Below are 20,644 nucleotides of genomic sequence, written 5' to 3'. Positions count from 1 at the left end.
ATGTCCCCTGTTACTTCAGGGACATGACAAGACCTGGATTATGATATGAGCCTGATCTTAAAGTAATCTAATTCAAGACCAAGGCCAGATTAGCCTTTATTAGGTGGGCCTATTCTAGATAGAGCCCAGGGAGCCTTGCTTATCACTACTCCAGAGCAGTGGCGTAGCGTGGGGGGTGCAGGGGGGGCCGGCCGCACCAGGCGCAACATCTGGGGTTAGGGCAAATCCACGGGTTAGGGGGCGCAAATCCACAGGTTATGGGGTGCAAATTACTTGCCTTGCCCGGGTGCTGACAACCCACGCTACGCCGCTGCTCCAGAGTCAGTTGCCTCCTCGCCTACATTCAGTTATTGTCGTTTATTTTGATTCTCACTTTGGTCACATCCAAACCATACATTTAAAGCACATGAGAATCCTGGGAAACTTTGTTCATTAAGGGTGCTGGGAATTGCACCTCTGTATCCTGTCCCTTCAAAACTACAGCACTCAGGGTTCTTAGAGAGAAGCCACATGCTTTAAATGTGTGGTGTGCAGATGTGACCTTTATTTGTTCTCATCCGGTCCATCACTAGGCACTGGTTTAGCATTTCATCCAATTCAGATGAAAAGGAGAAGCAGAGCTGGGTGTCATAATATGCCACTTGAAATCCTGTGACTACATTGAAGTAGGTGTTTTGAACAGCACAAAGGACAAGATAGAACCCACCATGAGGTGGAGCAGAGGGCCTCAAGTTTCCAGCACCTTCTGTGCACTGCCCACCTGGTAGGAACAGAATCACCACAAATGCAGTGCCTCTAGCTGACAGACAGATTTATGTTGCAGCTGTTGACAGTTGGAGTGCATTGTGATTTATGTACCATTCTTGTGCTCTGTAATATCCGAGTTGTAACTTAATACCATGGTAGATCCCTGGGACTGAAGAAGCCTGAGGGGAGGTCATGCTCTGATCTCTGCTGCCAGCCAAGAGGCCTAGGGCTGCACCCTTTGCCTCTCAGCAACAACATCCTGGCAAGAGGGAGACCAACATCACCCTTCCTGTTTCAGTAAAGGATCAGCTGCTACAATGCTTGCTTTCTGCTTTCCTTTTGAATTAGATTGTAAGCTTGTGGGTTAACCTTATAATAGATACACAGAACTTAGAAAATTTGTGGTGTTCAATAACAACAACAATAACAGTAGTAGAAGTAGTAGTGAGGGCCGGCCCACCAATGAGGAAAGATAAGGTGATCGCCTCAGGTGGCAGGATCCACAGGGGTGGCAAACCCAGCCTCCAAGGGATGCATCACCCACTGCTGCCGCCACAGTGTCTGCAGCTCCTCGACAGCCCACCTCCTAAACCTGCCATCTCGGCAGTCTCTCAGTGAACAGAGGCATTGCTGGTGTCCTCACCTGCCCCCCCCCCCATTCCTGATGTTGATGTTTATTTCACCACGCCATTTCTGATGCAGAACTTCACTGTCCTCTTCTTCCCTGGCAGGAGCCACATTTAGTGGTTCTCCTCAGGTGCCAAAATGCCTTGGGCCAGCCCTGGTAATAGCAGTATTGAAGCTATTTGTATTTGTGCTGTAGGATTTTATTTTATTTTATTAATGTTAGTATTTTTAATGTTAGTTTTTAGATGTTAGTATTTAGTAGTATTGTTAGTGTTTAGTAGTTTAGTAGTAAAGTTAGTATTTAGTAGTATTTTTAATGTTAGTTTTTGATGTTAGTAGCAGTTAGTAGTGTGTCTCTTGATTTTCTGTGTCTTAAAAGGCACCCAATATAGACAAATGAGAACTATTGGTACTAAATGGGGAAAGTTATACAGAATAAATGCCCCTACCCAATAGTACAGGCATAGGCAAACTCCAGCCCTCCAGATGTTTCGGACTACAATTCCCACCATCCCTGACCACTGGTCCTGTTAGCTAGGGATGATGGGAATTGTAGTCCCAAACATGTGTAGGGCCGGAATTTGCCTATGCCTGCAATAGAAGGTCTCATTGAAGCCTGATGGTGTAAGGGGTGCCTGTTCACACTCCCCAACTGACCGCTTTATGAAGTCCAGTTCCAATGTATGCCTTTTCCATATCTGTAGGGCTTTTGATCCTTCATATTCAGAAGCAGTAGATCTCTTTCCCTCCCCATCCATTTGACTGGCTCCCCGCCCCCCAGGGCTATCAATAACATATTAACCGGCAAATTGTTTCGTGAAGCTGTGAGGTGACTCCACAGTTAGTTTCAGCCTTATAATATATGAGTGATAGCTTTTGTGACTCACGCATCCTCCAGCTGTGCTTCTGCAGCACAGCTGAAGTGCCAGAGCGTGAGACACGTGTGTTTTCCCCAGGGAGATACAAATTGCCCACAGGAGGAGGAAAATCTCCCCATGATAATTACCTGCTTTTTTCAGCGTATCAAATGAGATGCGTACATGAAATGAGAATCACATTTCTGCTTCCTATCTGAACTGGCCCTTCCTTACATATCTCGGGGGGGGGGGGTTAAGTCCTCTCTCAGGCCTGAAAGGGACTTCCTCTTGACTGACTGTAACACATCAGCATTTTCAAAGTGTAGAGCCAGTCAAGAGGAAACATGATAGAGGTATATAAAATTTTGCAGAGTGTGGAGAAAGTGGATAGAAGGAAGTTTTTCTCCATTTCTTGTAGTGCTAGAACTTAGGCGCATCCAGTGAAGCTAAATGTTTGAAGATTCAGAAAAGACAAAATATAGCCAGCCTGTGTTTTGATGAGCTTTCCCCCCAGAATAAATGGAAAAGCCAATATTACACTTTTAGGTTTCCAAACATGCCTGTGGCCAATGCAGGTCTGAAACCAGTGGTGTCGCCGGGTTCTGTGCAAAGTGCTCTGCCCAAACGGTGCTTGCAGGCTCCTCTCTTTTGGTTCATTACCTTTCGTTCAACTCCCCATAATTGGCTTTTTGTTCTGTGTGCCTCAAGAGCTGTGAGAAACCAACAGCACCAAAATAATGCAGCTTTTGCTGCAGCGCTTGATGTGAGGGGGTGGGAAGGAATGAGCCGTAGTGCATTTTAAACAGCAAACACCACTTATTCCATTGGTTGGCAATCAGTTGTGTTGACGGATTGTGGGGTCTTCACCCCAGCAGAGATTTTAAATCAGGACGTGCATATCTTTCCATGGGTGTAGCCAAGTTGGGGACGGACAAAAATTACTAAATCAGATCCACAAAAATTATAAAAAGCATTGAAAATACTCAATTAACTCCCCCCAGAGAAACCTGCCCTGATACCAAAACCTGCTGTAATGTTCTCTTTTGAGAGGATTTACTAAAAAAAAAAAGCTCAATAACTTTGAGCTTCCTCCTGAGTCGCTGGCCACTCCCTTCTGATGGCGATCAGTGCACAGGCTATCATTGCATACCCTTAACTAGCCTGCTGCCCTCAGGTGTGGTGTAAGATGCTATCCTGTTGCCAGGTACAAGTGCCAATCTAATGAACTTCTGTGCGAAGAATGGAGACGACCACTGTGTCCTTTTGCCTTGGGCAGCGAAATGTTTTTGGCCAACACTGTGGAATTAGACAGCACCTGCAAGTCAGAAAACCTGAGTTGTGCTTGCTCTTGCTAGTGCAGGGGTCAGAAAACTTTCTCCACTGTCCCTCAGACCTTGTGGGGGGACGGATTATATTTTGAAGGGGGGGGGGAGAACGAATTCCTATGCCCCACAAATAATCTAGAGATGCAATTTAAATTAAAGCACACATTCTATTCATGTAAAAACACACTGATTCCCGGACCGTCCGCAGGCTGGATTTAGAAGGAGATTGGGCCTTAGTTTGCCTACCCATGTGCTAGTAACTCTCTGACTCTTATATATGCAAGCGGAGGGAGGGGGAGGAGGGGTCTTGCTGAGGCAGCCAAGTTGTGCTTCCTTTCCCTCCCTCTGAACAGCGTGGGCGATGAAGGACTGCATGCATCTTCCTTCGCTCAGCAGATCCCAGCACCTGCTGGAGGGATTCACCATCCGGCTAAGCCAAAGTAACTGCCTCTCTCACTGTCCTGCAGCTAGATAATCTGGCATTGAGGCCGTCAATCCAATCAGATGGAAGCTTAAGGTCTTAATCACATTTCTGGCTTTTGTCAGCTAAAGGCAGCAGACCAGCCATGGTTGGAATAAAAACAGCTCAGGAAACGGAAAGAGCCAATCCCTTTGGTGTGATGAAGGCATCAAACAGAGTGAATTTGGCTCTCAGCAAGGTACTTGCTCTTAAGGCAGCCCTGTTCAGGGAAGTTTTTAATATGTAACACTGCACTGTTTTTAACACTTGATTGGGAGCTGCCCAGAGTGGCTGGGGAAACTCAGCCAGATGGGCGGGGTATAAATAAATAAATAAATAAATAAATAATAATAATAATAATAATAATAATAAAATGCAATTCCTTGCACATCTCATCCACAAACCCTTCTCCTCTCCACACTTTTCTTACTGAGAGCCATCTATGTATTTAGAATATCTCAACCTGGTGCCTTCACCTCGGTGTACTAATTATCCACTGTAGGAATTTTGGTCTTGGGGGAGCATTCTCTTTTAGAATCACCCATCCAGAGCCAGCCCAAGACATTTTGGCACCTGAGGCGATCCACAAAATGGCACCTCCCTCTCTGCCGGGTCTTGGTGCCAATATAGAAATAACGACGACAATTTAAATGGAAATAAAATACCTCTTGCCATAGTGGCGAAGGCTGTGGGGCTGTGGCTGGGTGACCTGTGTGCTCCCTCAGTCTGGTACCCAGGTACTAATGGGTGATTCCAGTGCCCTTGCTGTCATGGTTCTTTATCTCTAAACTGGATGTGGACCAACCAGACAGCCCTTCAAAGGAAAGGACCGTCCTCTGATAGCCCTTATAAATAAAGGATTGTCCTCTGCATGGGGCCACCAATAACAGCTCGTGGAGTGGGATGTCATTTTTGGCTTCCCAGCACAGAGGTCACTTGCTGGTAACGGAGAGGAAGAGGCGGAAAGTGATGGAGAGGTTGGGGCAGTGTGGGCACAGTGGCAGAGCTAATCCGACACTCCTTCCACTGCGCTGCCCTCCCTACTCACCCCCCACTCTGTCTCTGTGATGCCATCATGCCCAGCTCTGTCCTGTTGGCTGCCACGGATGACCACCCTAGAAGAGAGCTTTCTCAAAGCATTTTCAAAACCTTTGATCCCCATTCACCTAAATCATTACAATAGTAGAAGTCATTGCAAGGATTCCCGCTAATGTAATTCTCTTCTCTCCTCCCCACATACATGACCTGTGCCATCTTCAGATCTGCTCTGAAGGGTTGGGAGAACCCCTGGAACAGATTTAGGGGGTGCATGGGGTGAGGAGAGTGAGAGAAGGTTCTGTCACACAAGGAAAATCCCTGCACTAATGGAACCTTAACATTAGTGCTATGCTGAATATAACCCTTTGTCTCTAGGCTAGCTTATTCCTCCCCTATCTGCAGAAAAATCTGAACAATACTAGCTTCATAACAAGCTTAATTTTCTCTACAGAGGTTGAGTTGAAATGACTTTTTTCTCCTTTTGCTAAAAATTGCATCATTGTTTGTGTTGATTATGTATTTATTTTTTGGTGTGTTTCATTATAATTTTATTTCACATATACATATATTTACTCCATTTTTATTCCTTTGAAATGCTTTGGGTGTCTCATGACTTGCAACCAAACACAGCGGAGTTTTTAGGACACTCCATTCAATTCCCTCATCTACCAGTTTTTCTGTTCAGTCTCCACTGGCTGTTTTTGGGTCAACCTCCCCCCCCCCCACACACACACTCCTGAGGCTTTTTTCCTAATGATTTTTCATTAGGAACTGAGAGAACTGAGATCACGGTTAGTGCATGATGTACAACTATGAACAATTTAAAGAATACTACTGTAGTTGCATCAACTACACACGAAATGACTGGGGGTACAAAGGACTTAAAGGTTTTTAAATAATTATTATTGTTATTGTTGTTATTTACTCATTCTTTACCCTAAAATCCCAACAAACAAAAATGCATAATGGGATCTTTATAAAGACCACATGGTCTAAATCAGAGTTCCCCAATAGATAAGGGAGCCTCCAGACTGTCTGTTGGAATTTTGTGGGAGAAATTCAAATGTATACCAGAACTTTCAGGCTTGTTTTCAATGCAGCGTTACATAAGCATCCAATCAGCACAAGGATTTCTGCTTCAGCCACAGGACTTCCCACCGATGCCCCCACATGCCATACCCAAATCTGTTCCAGAGGGTGGGGGGGGGCCCAAAACAGATTTAGGGACTGCACTGGGAGAAGAGAGGGAGGAGTCCCATTGCAGAAGCAGGAATCCTTGTGCTGATGGGATGCTTATATAGTGCTGCATTGCATACAAGCCTAGGTTTGCACAGCTAAAAGTATTAAAGGGCTCTGTGGTCCTAGCACAATAAATTCACTTTGGTTAAGAACTGGACCTTTTGCCTTTTGGAAAGTGATGGGACAATGCATTTTAAAAAGTGTGCAATGAACAAATTATTAATTAACAGGACAGTGTATAAGCACCCCTCAAGCAAATCAGAATAAATGTAGGGGAAAAGTTAATCATTGTTGTATAACCGCCATGCAAACAAATCAGAACAAATGCACGAGTAAGACAAGATACATTGCTGGAGAAAATAATTTCATAAAACTGTATTCTGATTATTCCATTTTCTTTTGAGTCTGTGGCCTAGCTGAACTAAAAGGACCTGTACCTGCCTTTTATAGTATGGAACTAGCTGCTTTTAGGTACTGTACATAGTGAATGTCTGTTCCAGAATACTAAAAAGAATAAACCGTTCGGCTCTATGGTGGTCATTGTATGCATGAAAAGAGAATCAGCTGGGCATGGCAATTGTGACTGGTCTTGAATTGTTTTGTAGACAGATGAAAGAGGACATTGGAAGACTTTTAATGAACAGGAAAATTAGTCAAAGACTTAATAAAGGAAGATACTGAAAAAATGGTTATATGTAATCACATGATGTTATGATGAGGGCTGATCTAAAGAGCTAAATAATTTTGATTGGATCAAGATAACGACATTGGGTTGCAGCTATGAAGATTGTTGTGATGCTTTGATTGGCGAAATGAACTGATGTATGTGTGATCTGGAAGTGTATCAATAACATTGCTTTGGATGTGGTTCTTTGCAGCCTCCTCCTTATTTTTGAGGTTGTCCCTATGTGCATTTATAATTCAATAAATGCCCATCTTTTTACTTGGAGCTTGCATCCTTTTCTTTTGGGTTTCTGCAAGGGTAACCTCCAGTCTGGGAATCCCTTTTTAAATTTATCCAACAATATAATCCAACCTCCATGTAAGTGTTGTGCAAGCAATGCTCCACAGGTCATGTGGAGCAGCCCCAAGTCTTTATTGCGTGTGCTTCAGGAGGTTGGGAGGCAGCCCTGAGTCATATCTCCGCTTATTTCTTGCTCTAGGTCCGCCTGGTCATCGCAGAAAAGGGGTTACCCTGCGAAGAGCGGGATGTGAGCATGCCACTGACTGAGCACAAAGAGCCATGGTTTATGCGCCTCAATCTTGGGGAAGAGGTCCCTGTGATCATCCACGGAGACAACATCATCAGTGACTATAATCAGATCATCGATTACATGGAGAAGAACTTCACAGGAGGTAACATTCTAGAAACCTTTTCCGGCTAGAATTCCCTTTTGATAATTATAATACCAACAAACCACAAGGTTTGCTACTGATTTATAGACATTGTTTTGCTTTTCCTATCTCTTGCAAGCCCAGTACACTACCTTAAGCACAGTTTCTTTGGACACCTCACCTTAAATGCTCACTGATCCACAAAGGCATGAGGCAAGAGCAGCTGGGAAACCAACCAACTTTGGAGAAACAAGCCATAGTTTGCTTAATTGTCTGTGAGACAACTTGTGGTTAGTTAAAACAACCCATGGCTTAAGCAACCCATGGATGCTTACAGACAGCCACCCAATCTTAAACAACTCCTCACCCACAATAATACAACAACCAGACTTAACATGGACACTGGTACCAGAGCCTGCAATAAACCCAGATGCCAACTTTGCTGCCACATACACCTGGACAACACCACTACTGGCCCCAACAACATCAAACATACCATCTCAGGACTATTTAACTGCTCATCTTCTAACATTGTGTATGCCATCAAATGCCAACAGTGCCCTTCAGCTCTCTATATTGGACAAACAGGACAAACCCTACGCCAAAGGATAAATGGACATAAATCTGACATTAGGAATCACAAGACAGAGAAACCAGTAGGAGAATACTTCAATCTCCCAGGACATTCTATACGAGATCTCAAAGTAGCTGTCTTATTACAAAAGAATTTCAGAAATAGACTGGAAAGAGAAGTTGCTGAATTGCAACTTATTCCCAAACTTAAAACCATAGAGAGACTTAGTCTGAATAGAGAAAATGGATTCTTATCTCATTATACATGATTAAGCTATTTTTAGCCATCTCACCCCTTGCTTTTTCCTGCAAGTCCAATTGCAGGCGTTAACAGTCGTCAACAGGTTTACCACACCTATCAGCCAACCACCTGTTCCCACCACCCTTCTGAGTAATACCCCTCCCCACCCTCTCACTATATAGAAGGGTCTGGTAACTTCTGTTTCAGTGTATCTGAAGAAGTGTGCATGCACACCAAAGCTCATACCAATAACAAACTTAGTTGGTCTCTACTGGAAGAAATTTTTTAAATTTTGTTTCGACCATGGATTTGTGTTATCTGTGAATCCGGTCATTGTGTAAGGAAGGTGACAACCACAGTCTCATTTTTAATTTTGGCAGAAGAACTCAGACCCTCCAAGTGCCCCTATTTTCCAGGGACAGTCTCTAATTTACAGAAGCCGCCCTGGTTTCTGATTTGATCCTGGCATGCCCCACTTTTCCTTAGGACATCCTTATTTCCATCAAAGAAATATTAGAGGGTATGGGGTATGGGGTTCTGCAACCCCCAAGTCAAGGAGATAACCTTTAGAAGACATCTGAAGGCAGCCCAGCAAAAGGGACATTTTTTAATGTTTAGTGTTTTATTATGGTTTTTATATATGTTAGAAGCCACACAGAGTGGCTGGGGCAAGTCAAATGGATGGGGTATAAATCATCATAATCATCATCATCATCATCATCATTATGGAATAGGACATCTATTTTCATCAGAGAAATGTTGGAGGGCATGAGAGTTGATTTTACAAGGGAGCTATATCTACTTCTCTGTGTTAATGTCATCACTATGGCCTCGGTTCCCAGTTTTTATTTCTGTTTCCAAAGAATTGTCAGGCTTCAAAGGCTTAAGGGGGACATTTCAATGGGGTCTTACAGCTGATATCACAGATCCCGTCAGCCATGCAAGCAGAAGCTTTAAGAATGGCCTTAAAATAGATCCGTGAAAAAGGAGCCTTAGCAGCTTCTGTGTTCAAGTACTTTGCATCCAAATGAACTTCCCCCGCCCTTCCTTGCATTCAGCAAATTTTAGCAGGGGTAGGAAACACTGCCCATGATATATGAGATCTTGGATTATTAGAATGAGTTGCTTTTTGCTGAGTCCCCCTAAAAATACAACTGAGGCTCCAATTCTACATATACTTACCTGTACATAAACATGAAGACAGACACATTTTTTAAAAAAAACTGTGGGACCAGTTTGGAAATGGCTTTTGGGATTCAGTCAGAACATGCTTTTCCCTTCCACGAAACAAAACAGTTCTTCAGAGGTTGGGTGCTCCTTGTTATTGTTGTGGCAACCTTAGAGTGAAGGGTGGGTGGTGGTAATAATATATTTTAAAAAAAAGTAATGATAATTTTATATACTGCTTAATGCTAAGGTAACTCTCAAGCAACTTACGAATCTGGAGTTGTCATATATCCAGAATTTCCTGGACACAGCCAGAATATGGTAGTCGTAAACAGTGTCCAGGCAGAATTCGCTGAAATGTCTGGGAAAATCTGGACATAGGGCAATCCATATGTGTTTAAAATAGCTCCCAAACTTCAACTTTTGTGTCTGGATTTTCACTTTTGGAAATATGGCAACCCTAACAAAACATCAAAACCAGTCGCACAACCTTGGTAAAAATTTCTCCCCCACCTCCGAGTAAACATGTTTAGATTACTTATGCGCTTTCTCTGCAGCAAGGGTGCCAACACTGATCTACCTGGGGAGCGCAAAATCTCTACCGCAGAAAAAGTGTGAGGCGCAACTCGCTTGTGCTTCCTGTTTCAGTTGTTTGTTGGGATGTGTAAAATGCATCTTAAGCCGAAAGAATCATAGAATCATAGAATCATAGAGTTGGAAGAGACCACAAGGGCCATCGAGTCCAAACCCCTGCCAAGCAGGAAACACCATCAGAGCACTCCTGACATATGGTTGTCAAGCCTCTGCTTAAAGACCTCCAAAGAAGGAGACTCCACCACACTCCTTGGCAGCAAATTCCACAGTCGAACAGCTCTTACTGTCAGGAAGTTCTTCCTAATGTTTAGGTGGAATCTTCTTTCTTGTAGGTCCCTTGCCAATGCAGAGGGTGGAACAGCAAAGTTTCTCACCGCCAAGATCATGCTCTGCCGGCTACATTGACCAATCACACCACACTCCACAATTTAAGGACAGTGTTGTATTTTATGTCTTTATATAAATCAGTAAATCAGTACCGGTGATTGTTCCCTTTGCTTTTGTGAAGCAAGTGTTGCGGTCCGGAACCCAGTCTGATCCTTTTGTCAAAGTTCCCTGTGGGTCACCATGTCAAATGGTCACTAGATCAGAGTCCCATGTCCAAGAGGGCAAAGTCTATTGGCATGCTGGGGGCCAGAGACATAGTCTAAACCTTAGGCTCTAAAGCAGTGATGACTGACCTGTGACCCTCCACTAGGTGTCCTTGGGCTCCAACTTCCATTGGCCCCATTCAGTGAGCTCCAAGTCAGGGAGGATGGAAATGGTAGTCTAGCAACATCTAGAGGTCCCACACCAAACTCTAAAGCCTGCTCTGCACATTGTAGCAGAATGGCATGATATGGCCCTAAGGTGTTAAGAATGGACTGTTTCCTACCGCTTCAAAGTCAGTGTACACCTTACTGGTCTCACACACCTAGGTGGTTGTTATTGTTTTTCTCAATTTGGAACAAACCTGGGGGGGAACCCATCAAAATGCAATATTCACAAGAAATAACAGGCTAGATATATGGATTGGGGTTAACATAATGTGTACGCCTCTTCCCAAACCTGTGGTGTAGAGCTCACTGGATGTAGAGTAAATGAGAGTGTGTACACAGCCATTTTTCGAATGCCTCCCTTCTCCTGTTAGCAAAGAGATGCCCTTATTTAACTCCTTATTTTGGTAAATTGAGCACTCTCTTTTAATGAGAAAAGGGGAAAGATTGGAAAGAAAAAGCTTTTGTTATATTGGTATTATTTACAACTGAGACACTTTATTTGCTATCAGCAGTCTTATAAACGATCCATTAAAGGGTTTTGGCGTTGAATAAACCTTATATGGGCCAATTCAATCAAGAGGCTTAGGGTGAGGAATTACAATATTCTATTAGGATTAGAGCCAGGAGATCTCTAAACGAGAAAGGTATAATAAGAGAAAATAAACAGGGGCTTTCCGCCCAATTAAATGCTCAGTAGTTGTTTATCTGTTAAGGTATGCATTGATATTCTGCCTGTGTTAACCTGAAAGAAATATTTAAGGGAGGAAACATCTCAAAGAAAAAGTCCTTCCCACGCCTTGTGTGTGGAGCCAAACGCAGCAAGTCTGGGTGCACGAGAGAGCTCCCTAAAGCTGCTCTACTTCTCTATCTTCAGAAGACGCATTACAAGCAGAAATCCAGAAGGGAAGGCTTTCCCTTACAGACTCACAGAAGCATCTTCAGCCAAATTTGTGTTTGGCACCTGTTATGTACTGAAGTTCTCACCCTGGGCCAGCAAGGGGATACTGTAGATAGTTCAGATCCACATATGCAAATAAGGGATCGAAAGTGACGTTCAGTGATTGGATAGTTACAGGAAGTTGTTACAGTTACGTTGTACTGGAGCTCTATATAAGCAGGCTGGCTGAACCCTTCAGTTCAGTTCTTTTCTGACCTGCGAATAAACAAGAGCTGTTTGGAGAATCGCTGTGTCGTCTGATATGTTCAGCCACAACTTAACAGCACCCAGTTGTCAAAAGCCATGTGAGCCCAGGGGCGAGGCTGCCCCTTGATCACATGACAGAGCTCTCTCCACATGTAGAACACATCAAGGGGGCTGTTGGCTCCAGCAAAGCTCACAAAGTCTGGACACCCCCCCCCCAAAAAAAAATGCAGGAAAACATATCTGCATAAACATACCGAAAAGCATGCTGTATGATTAAGCCGCATTCTCTTGCTGGCAGTAATGAGCTTACAGCCCAGGTCAGAAGCCACTGACCTTCAGGTCTAGAAAAAACAACAACACCCCCTTTCTTCCCTGCGCCTCCAACCTGCTCCCTCCACACTTGGCCCCTGGCAAACAACAGCAAGACGTAACCACCCCTATCCAAAAAATACTGCACCACTGAATCATGCCGGTAAATTTACTCACTGTCCATTAAGTGCTATCTCTTGAGCCGATAAAAATGAATGCCTCTGTAAAACATGGCCCAGATATTCTGAAGAGAAATACCATCTTCCTCCTTCCAGCATTGTCCCCGCTGCGATTTTAGAAGTAACTGTAATTGAAAGACGGATGCCTGCTGTCGTGGAATGACTTGGGAGGAATAAGGCCAGCAACTGTAGGGACACTTGACTTCCAAACAAGGGATGAATGGATGAGACACAGAGACAATTCATGTACAAACCTGACAGAGAAGATCTTGCAAGTGACGAGTTGATGTAGGAACTCTCGAGGTCTTGGATGCGAGGCAGCAAAAGATAAATTTGAGCAGGGGAGACCTGGACTCAAATTCGTGTTGAATCGTTAGAGGTCTTTTATTGCCAAATCAAATGCGCAATCCCGAATCATGTAGTTAATACAGACACTTAAAAGTACTGAATTATGGGGCTTATGCTCAGGAAACTCTTAGTTAGTTACAATATTTTAATCCCTTCTCCCCCCAAAAATGTTAGATTTCTTTTTCAAGCTTTGTAGTCTTAAAAATCAGACTCATTGCAGCCGAAACCCGGGCATAAAAAAAAAAATTCAGGACCATTTTGCAGTGAACATACACACAAATGCAGATAGTGTATTGCCTTTCTAACTTGTATTAATTTTTTTGCAGCCCTAGTTGAAATCCTTGTAATGCTATTGCGTCCCTGGCTGGTCTCAAGCACATCATCATCATTATTATTTATTTATTAAATTTCAAATTTAGGTACCACCATTATTGAAGGTTATGATTTCAGGCTGTTGGTGCAGGATTTAGAGGTTTAGAATTGTAGAGTTGGAAGGGACCGCAAGTGGAATGCAGGAATCATTTTGCCCAACATGGGACTCGAACCCAAAAGCCTGAGATTAAGAGTCTCCTGCTCTACCAACTAAGCTATCCCACATATGACTACTGTCTCTGTGCTGCCTGCTTCTTCTATGTTACCTTCTTAGTCATTGCCAAAAGTCCCAGTTCCTTGACATTTTAAATATTGTATGCAAAACAACTTGTAAGAACTAAGCAAATGCAACAAATGTACCTTGGATCCCGAACGCTTTGTGAGTTGTACGTTTTGGCTCCCAAACGCCAAGTGAGTGTTCTGGTTTGTGAATGTTCTTTGGAAGCCAAACGTCCGATGCACCTTCTGCCGCTTCTGATTGGCTGCAGAAGTTTCCTGCAGCCAATCGGAAGCCGGTCCTTGGTTTCCGAATGTTTGGAAGTCAAACGGACTTCTGGAACGGATTCTGTTTGACTTCCGAGGTACGACTGTACTCAAATTGTGTCCTCTCTTTTATAAGAATAGAAAATCTGAAGTAAAAGAGAGAAAACCCTCATATAAGCGCTGCGTGTAACTAAAGAATGCATTTATTTTAGTTTTTCTTGCTACATTTCAGAGCACGTTACCCAGCTAATTCCAGAGGCAGGGAGCCTCCTTCATTCCAGAGTGATGCAGTACAGAGAGATCCTGGATTCCCTGCCCATGGATGCCTATACACACGGATGCATTCTCCACCCAGAGCTCACCATGGACTCTATGATTCCAAAGTATGCTACAGCCGAGATCCGAAGTAAGTGGCCTTTGCAACGTGTTGCATCTGTTGATCCATTTGAAATTTTGCAAGATCCCCCTTAGCACCCAACAGCATAAATTGCTTACGAAATTATAAGCGGGCATATTAAACGGAGGAGGTGGAGTAGAGCAGTGTGGCATAATGGTTAGAGCGTTGGACTAGGACCTGGGAGAGCAGGGTTCAAATCCCCACTCAGCCATGAAGCTCTCTGTGTGACCTTGGGCCAGTCACCACCTCTTAGCCTAACCTACCTTGTTGTGAGGAAGAAATGGGAAGGAGGAGAACCACATACACCACCTTGAGATCCTTGGAAGATAAAGGTGGTATGTAAATATAATAATAAATAATAAATAGAGCAGGGGTGGGAAAATGTTTTCAGCCTAGGACCACATTTCCTCTTGAGCAACTCTCCAGTGGCGGCATGTGAGCAGTGAACATCGCCAGCAGTGAGCATCGCTGTCATGGAAAGCGCACATACACACAGGGAATGCAATTGTTGCATAAAGTACAGTATTTTTCGCTCTATAGGACACACTTTCCCCCCTCCAAAAATGAAGGGGAAATGTGTGTGCGTCCTATGGAGCGAATGCAGGCTCCTTGGCTTCAGTGATAGCAACGGGAAGCCTCCTAAGTGCAGAGGGAGTGCTCCCTCCACGCTCTCCAGGCTTCGTGTTGCTTTCGCTGAAGCCTGGAGAGCCAGGGCTTTTTTGGTTGTAGCTCCAATCTGGTGGAACGCTCTGTCACAAGAGACTAGGGCCCTGCGGGACTTGACACCTTTCGCAGGGCCTGCAAGACAGAGCTGTTCCACCAGGCCTTTGGTCAGGGCACAGCCTGACTCTCTCCTTTGGCAATCCTCACAGAACTTCTAGCCCAATGGTTGCTATGAATTTGATTGGAATTAATTTTATAATGAAATGATTTTAGAATGTTTTATCGTTTTACTGTTGTTAGCCGCTCTGAGCCCAGCTTCGGCTGGGGAGGGCGGGATATAAATAAAATTTATTATTATTAATCAGCATGTATACATTTGTCATTTCCAACAAAGCACATGTGCAGTTTTCTGCATGCAAGCACTGTGGCTAGTAGGAAATATTAGGCTGTGTACACATTCCCATTTATCCTGGCTCCAGCATGCTTCCACCACTGGTGTTTGAAGTTTTAACATATACGTTGCATTAGCCACAACCCATATGTGTCCCTTAGTTTCTTAAGAAATACTGCTGTTTGAGGCGTTTCCCCTCAAACCAGCTTCTGTCAAATTTGAAAACGTGAGCCAAAGTTAAGCTGAGGTATACGCATTTGAGACAGCCATTGCACATTGGGTGGCAGCCCATGTGCAGATGACATCTTCACTGAATAAGAATTTGGCACAGGGAAACAAACCAGATAATGCACATTGGGTGAAGACATCCCTGCTCCCTCTCTGGCGTGCACAACAGCATAAAAATGCAACTTAAAACGTAGCGGGTGCAAATGACCTCATTGCGTTTTAAGCTACTAATGTGTGCATAGCCATTGTCTTGTGAAAACTCAACTCAAAGCCTTGACTGGCTTGTAGTATTATTATTACATCATTTTACCTACATCCTAGGCATTCAGCCATTAAAGATGTTTGTTTATGCATGCTGGCAGCTCTTATAATTAATTAAAGACAATTACAGTTTGAAGAATCCAGATTGCGAATGGCCAAAGCGGTAACAGGGTAAAATAAATAAATAATTGGAAGGGAGACAAAAGAGGTGAACTGCAAGTCTGCAGGGAGAGTTAAGAATAATAGACCGTCACAGTATGACAAAGAGAACAAAAACCTCCATACTCTCAGGAGTAGCACATTTGCGGGTTGCTTTATGCTAATGGCTTGGAAGTTATTTGATAGTTATTCCGACCTGGAAGAGCTAGGAATCTCTGAAAAGTCTCCTCAGAACCCCTTAATTTCCACCAGTTTCTCTGGAAGCAGCAGGTTAGTAAAGCTGGTCTGCATTTGTGTGTGCGCAGATATGCCCTTTGCTTTCAGTTACAGGGCATATTTGCAAAAGTTTTATCCGTGGGGAAAGAGACTTTGAAAGACACCTCTTTTGTCATCATATAAAAGGCATTATAATTTAATGCTGCTGGGATTGTTATTGGTGAATAGTTGGCGCTTCTAAAAAGTAATTTCTAACCCAGTGGATGTTACCGGAGAAGAAGCATTCAGCTGAGCTTGCATGGTAGATGCATGTATGTATATTTGGCCCCTTCTGCACTATATATTTATAGCAGTGTCATACCATTTTAAGCAGTCCTGGCTTCTCTAAAAGAAATATGGAAACTGTAGTTTGTTAAGCGTGCTGAGAGTTGTTAAAAGGTAAAGGACCCCTGACAGTTAAGTCCAGTCGTGAACAACTCTGGGGTTGCGGCGCTCATCTCACTTTACTGGCCGAGGGAGCCAACGTTTGTCCGCAGACAGTTTTTCCGGGTCATGTGGCTAGCATGACTAAGCCGCTTCTGGCGAAACCAGAGCAGCGCATGGAAACACTGTTTACCTTCCCGCCGGAGCAGTACCTATTTATCTACTTGCACTTTTTGGGGTGCTTTCAAACTGCTAGGTTGGCAGGAGCTGGGACCAAGCAACGGGAGCTCAACCCATTGCGGGGATTCAAACCGCCGACCTCCTGATTGCCAAGGCTCAGTGATTTAGACCACAGCACCACCCGTGTGTCAAGTTGTTAGGATACCCCTATTCCTCCCCCCATAGAGCAGCCATTCCAAGGGAAGACTGGGAACCATAGTTCTTTGAGGCGAATAGAAATCTACAAATATCTGTACAGTGCAGGTGGTTTGTGATGTGATGTTTGTATGTTGCTTTGGTTTTAATATGTCTCACAAGTCTTGTTTCCTGGGGGAAATGGGGGATTAAGTAAAATGCGTCTAGTTGTGGTTGATATAGTTCCCGCCAATCTTCGCAACTGTTGCCAAGGGAATAGGACTGTGTGGAAATGGTAATTGGGGCAGTTAGCTCAGTTGGGGCAGATAGCCTGGCAGCAGAGGAAGAAGGATAGTTGGTATGGCGGCAGCAGAAGCAGGGTCGGGTAGCACTCCCCATTTCACCAAGCAGTGAAAAAGGATGTGCTGCCCCTGGGTGGAAGGCCTCCATTTTCTTATAAATGATGGAGAGAGTAACCTTTTCCCAGTATGCAATAGTTGTACAAGACTGTGTTCTTTCTTGTACAATAAACCACTACTGCGGTTCTTTTCTGGAATTAAGTCTCTTATGACACCAAGGGTGTTATGTACTGAGTTGAATAGGTTCCAAAATGCAGCAGTCTGATTGGTCCTAGAACAATAGGATCCAAAATGCAGCAGTCCAATTGGTCCTAGAACAATGGGATTCAGAATGCAGCAGTCTGATTGGTCCTAGAACAATTCAGCAGTATGATTGGTCTGCAGGAGCCACCCAATCGAGCTCCAGATGGAAGTGAATCCACAACCTGATTGGCCTACAGGAGAATTACAGAATTAGCCAATCACGTGCAGCCCATTGTGTAATTAATGTATATAAAGCAGATACTTTGGGGAAACTTTCAGCTCCCACTATGAGCTGAATAAAGAGCATGAAATCCACTCTTGATTCCGAGTATATTTCAAAGGTGTTGCTCAGTGTTCCTGTGAGGAAATGCTCTTGCACTGCTCCTTGGTATTGCAGGGGGCCAGATCCCACCCCACCTTACAGCTGTTCTGCCCCCCACATCCAATTATAGATAGTTCAGTTGGTAGGGCATGACATTCTTAATCTCAGGGCTGTGGGTCCGAGACCCACGTTGAGCAAAAGATTCCCTTGTGGTCCCTTCCAACTCAACAACTCTATGATTTTATCTCTGTAAAATCATTTGGACTTGGAAGATACTTAAGTTTTTGATAGATCATGCCATATACGAGAACTGGGCTGAGGGTCTTCGACTGGATTTTTGGCCTCTCTGGCATGAAAATTTATGCAGATTAGGTTTCAGAGACAGGACGAATTGGCACCAGACTCTGTACTTGACCTACAAGCATTCATGAAACATTGACAATGCCTAATATAACTCCTCCACAAGGACGTCTCTTTAAATATGCACTTCCGCTCTGGACAGTGACTTTGTCACAATGTTACCGCAGGGTCTTGCACTTTAGCGGCTCCAGATAACTCTGGATCCAACTGCTCAATTTACAGCTGCATTTTTTAAAAATGTCCCTAAAGTTGGCTTGAGATTTGAAAATGAAACTAGGCTTGCCTTAAAGGTAAAGGTAAAGGTACCCGTACCCCTGCCCGTACGGGCCAGTCTTGACAGACTCTAGGGTTGTGCCCCCATCTCACTTAAGAGGCCGGGGGCCAGCGCTGTCCGGAGACACTTCCGGGTCACGTGGCCAGCGTGACAAAGCTGCATCTGGCGAGCCAGCGCAGCACACGGAAACGCCGTTTACCTTCCCGCCAGTAAGCAGTCCCTATTTATCTAGTTGCACCTGGGGGTGCTTTCGAACTGCTAGGTTGGCAGGCGCTGGGACCGAACGACGGGAGCGCACCCCGCCGCGGGGATTCGAACCGGCAACCTTTCGATCGGCGAGTCCTAGGCGCTGAAGTTTTACCCACAGCGCCACCCGCGTCCCCAGGCTTGCCTTATACTGTACCTAAACCAGATTTCCACGGGAATGCCTTTTGTTACCACTTAGTCACCTGTTCTGGGTCTGGGTACAATTCCCTGTTCCCCACAAGAACAGATAGTGCCTCCTGAAGCCCACAAGAATGTGGGCACAAATGTACCATGATATATTTAAAAACTGAGGATTCTCAAAACAGACTCCCTCAACCTAGCCTACCTTCCAGGATTAAGTTCTGTTAGATGCTAAGTCATTGTGCCAGTACTTTATTGCTTACGTGTCCACAGAACCTTTGAAAGGGAGAAGGAGAGTGGAGACAGAAAACCAGAAAAAAATTGGCTCTGCCTCAGGATTCCTTTAGTCCCACCTACGGAAACCCTCTTGGCCAAACCATCAAGTCCAGTGGTCATCACCTGCTACTGATAAACAGAGGTGTACCTAGGGTCCCTTGCACCCTTGGCAAGGAGCTGTATCGGTGACGCCACCCCACACCCTGAAAAAAGGCACTTTACTACAATAGCCACATTAGAAATTACTGTATTTTACATAACCCAGGTATTTGAAGTGTCCAGAGTGAAGGCAAGGCAAGGAGGAAGGGCAAAAAAATAAAAATAAAAAATGCACGCCTTTGTGCCATGGTGCAAGAAGCACAGGAGGCTTCTTCCACATTTAATCTTGCTGCAACAGTGGGGCTGCATGGCCACACACATATACATTATACACAATATAGTCTGATTTTGTGCCAAAGAAGCAAAGATCACCAGTGTCAAAGCAATGATTCTTCAACATCAACTTCGTTGGACTGGTCATGTTGTGTGGATGCCTGATTATCGTCTTCCAAAACAACTACTCTGTTCTGAACTTAAAAATGGAAAGCGTAATGCTGGTGGTCAACAGAAGAGGTTCAAAGACTTTCTCAAGGAAAATCTAAAGAAATGTAGTAGAAACACTGACAACTGGGAAACATTGGCTTGCGAGCGCTCCAATTGGAGAGCAGCCTTTACCAAAGGTGTCATGGGCTTTGAAGACGCTCGAACTCAGGACGAAAGGGAGAAATGTGCAAAGAGGAAGGCATGCTTGGCAAACCCTCATTGTGATCAACTCCCACCTGGAAACTTATGTCCCCACTGTGGAAGGATGTGTGGATTCAGAATTGGCCTCCACAGTCACTTACGGACTCACTGTTAAAACCGTGTTCATGGAAGACAGTCTTACTCAGCTACAAGTGATCGTATTATTATTATTATTATTATTATTATTATTATTATTATTATTATTTACCTATACCTCACCCATCTGACTGGGTTTCCCCAGCCACTCTGGGCAGCTTCCAACAAAATATTAAAAATACAATAAAACATCAAACATTAAAAACTTCCCTAAACAGGGCTGCCTTCAGTTGTCTTCTAAAAGTCAGATAGTTGTTTATTTTCTTGACATCTGATGGGAGGGCATTCCACAAGGCAGGTGCCACTACCAAGAACGCCCCTACCCACCAAAGTTGTACCCAACCCTTATAAGCAAATTAGCATCATGGGCCTGTGCGCCAAGTATTTTAATTACTATACCTCTACTGGTGTCCTGTGATCTTAGCTGCCCTTTCCTCCAGGAAACAGGCAGCTGTAATTTGCATTTGCTTTCATTTTCAGAGGAGCCTTCAAGGGTAGCCCCATGTACGGTGCAATTGCAGTAGTCAACAAGTGTACAGCAATGTCTAGTTCTAGGCAAAGGAAAATGCTCAGTGAGCAGTGAGTGAATGAATTAGCAAGTGTCTTCTCTCCAGGCTAAAGAGCAGATTAGTTAGGCCAATAATGACCAATGTTTA

At 44.1% G+C, this 20,644-nt stretch overlaps 1 protein-coding gene across 1 annotated transcript in view; it reads left to right on the top strand.

Moving 5' to 3' along the window:
- GDAP1L1 (ganglioside induced differentiation associated protein 1 like 1) overlaps positions 1-20,644 on the top strand; it is a 45,574-nt gene that overhangs the window by 9,213 nt on the left and 15,717 nt on the right. Inside the window, exons 2-3 of the mRNA XM_028735080.2 lie at positions 7,457-7,649; positions 14,029-14,202. Of these exons, the coding sequence (XP_028590913.1) occupies positions 7,457-7,649; positions 14,029-14,202 (367 nt within the window). The remainder of the gene's footprint in view (positions 1-7,456; positions 7,650-14,028; positions 14,203-20,644) is intronic.

Source organism: Podarcis muralis, chromosome 5 (assembly GCF_964188315.1).
Source record: "Podarcis muralis chromosome 5, rPodMur119.hap1.1, whole genome shotgun sequence".
Lineage (NCBI taxonomy): Eukaryota > Metazoa > Chordata > Lepidosauria > Squamata > Lacertidae > Podarcis > Podarcis muralis.
Note: the sequence above shows the minus strand (reverse complement) of the source record. Positions and strands in the feature narration are given on the sequence as shown.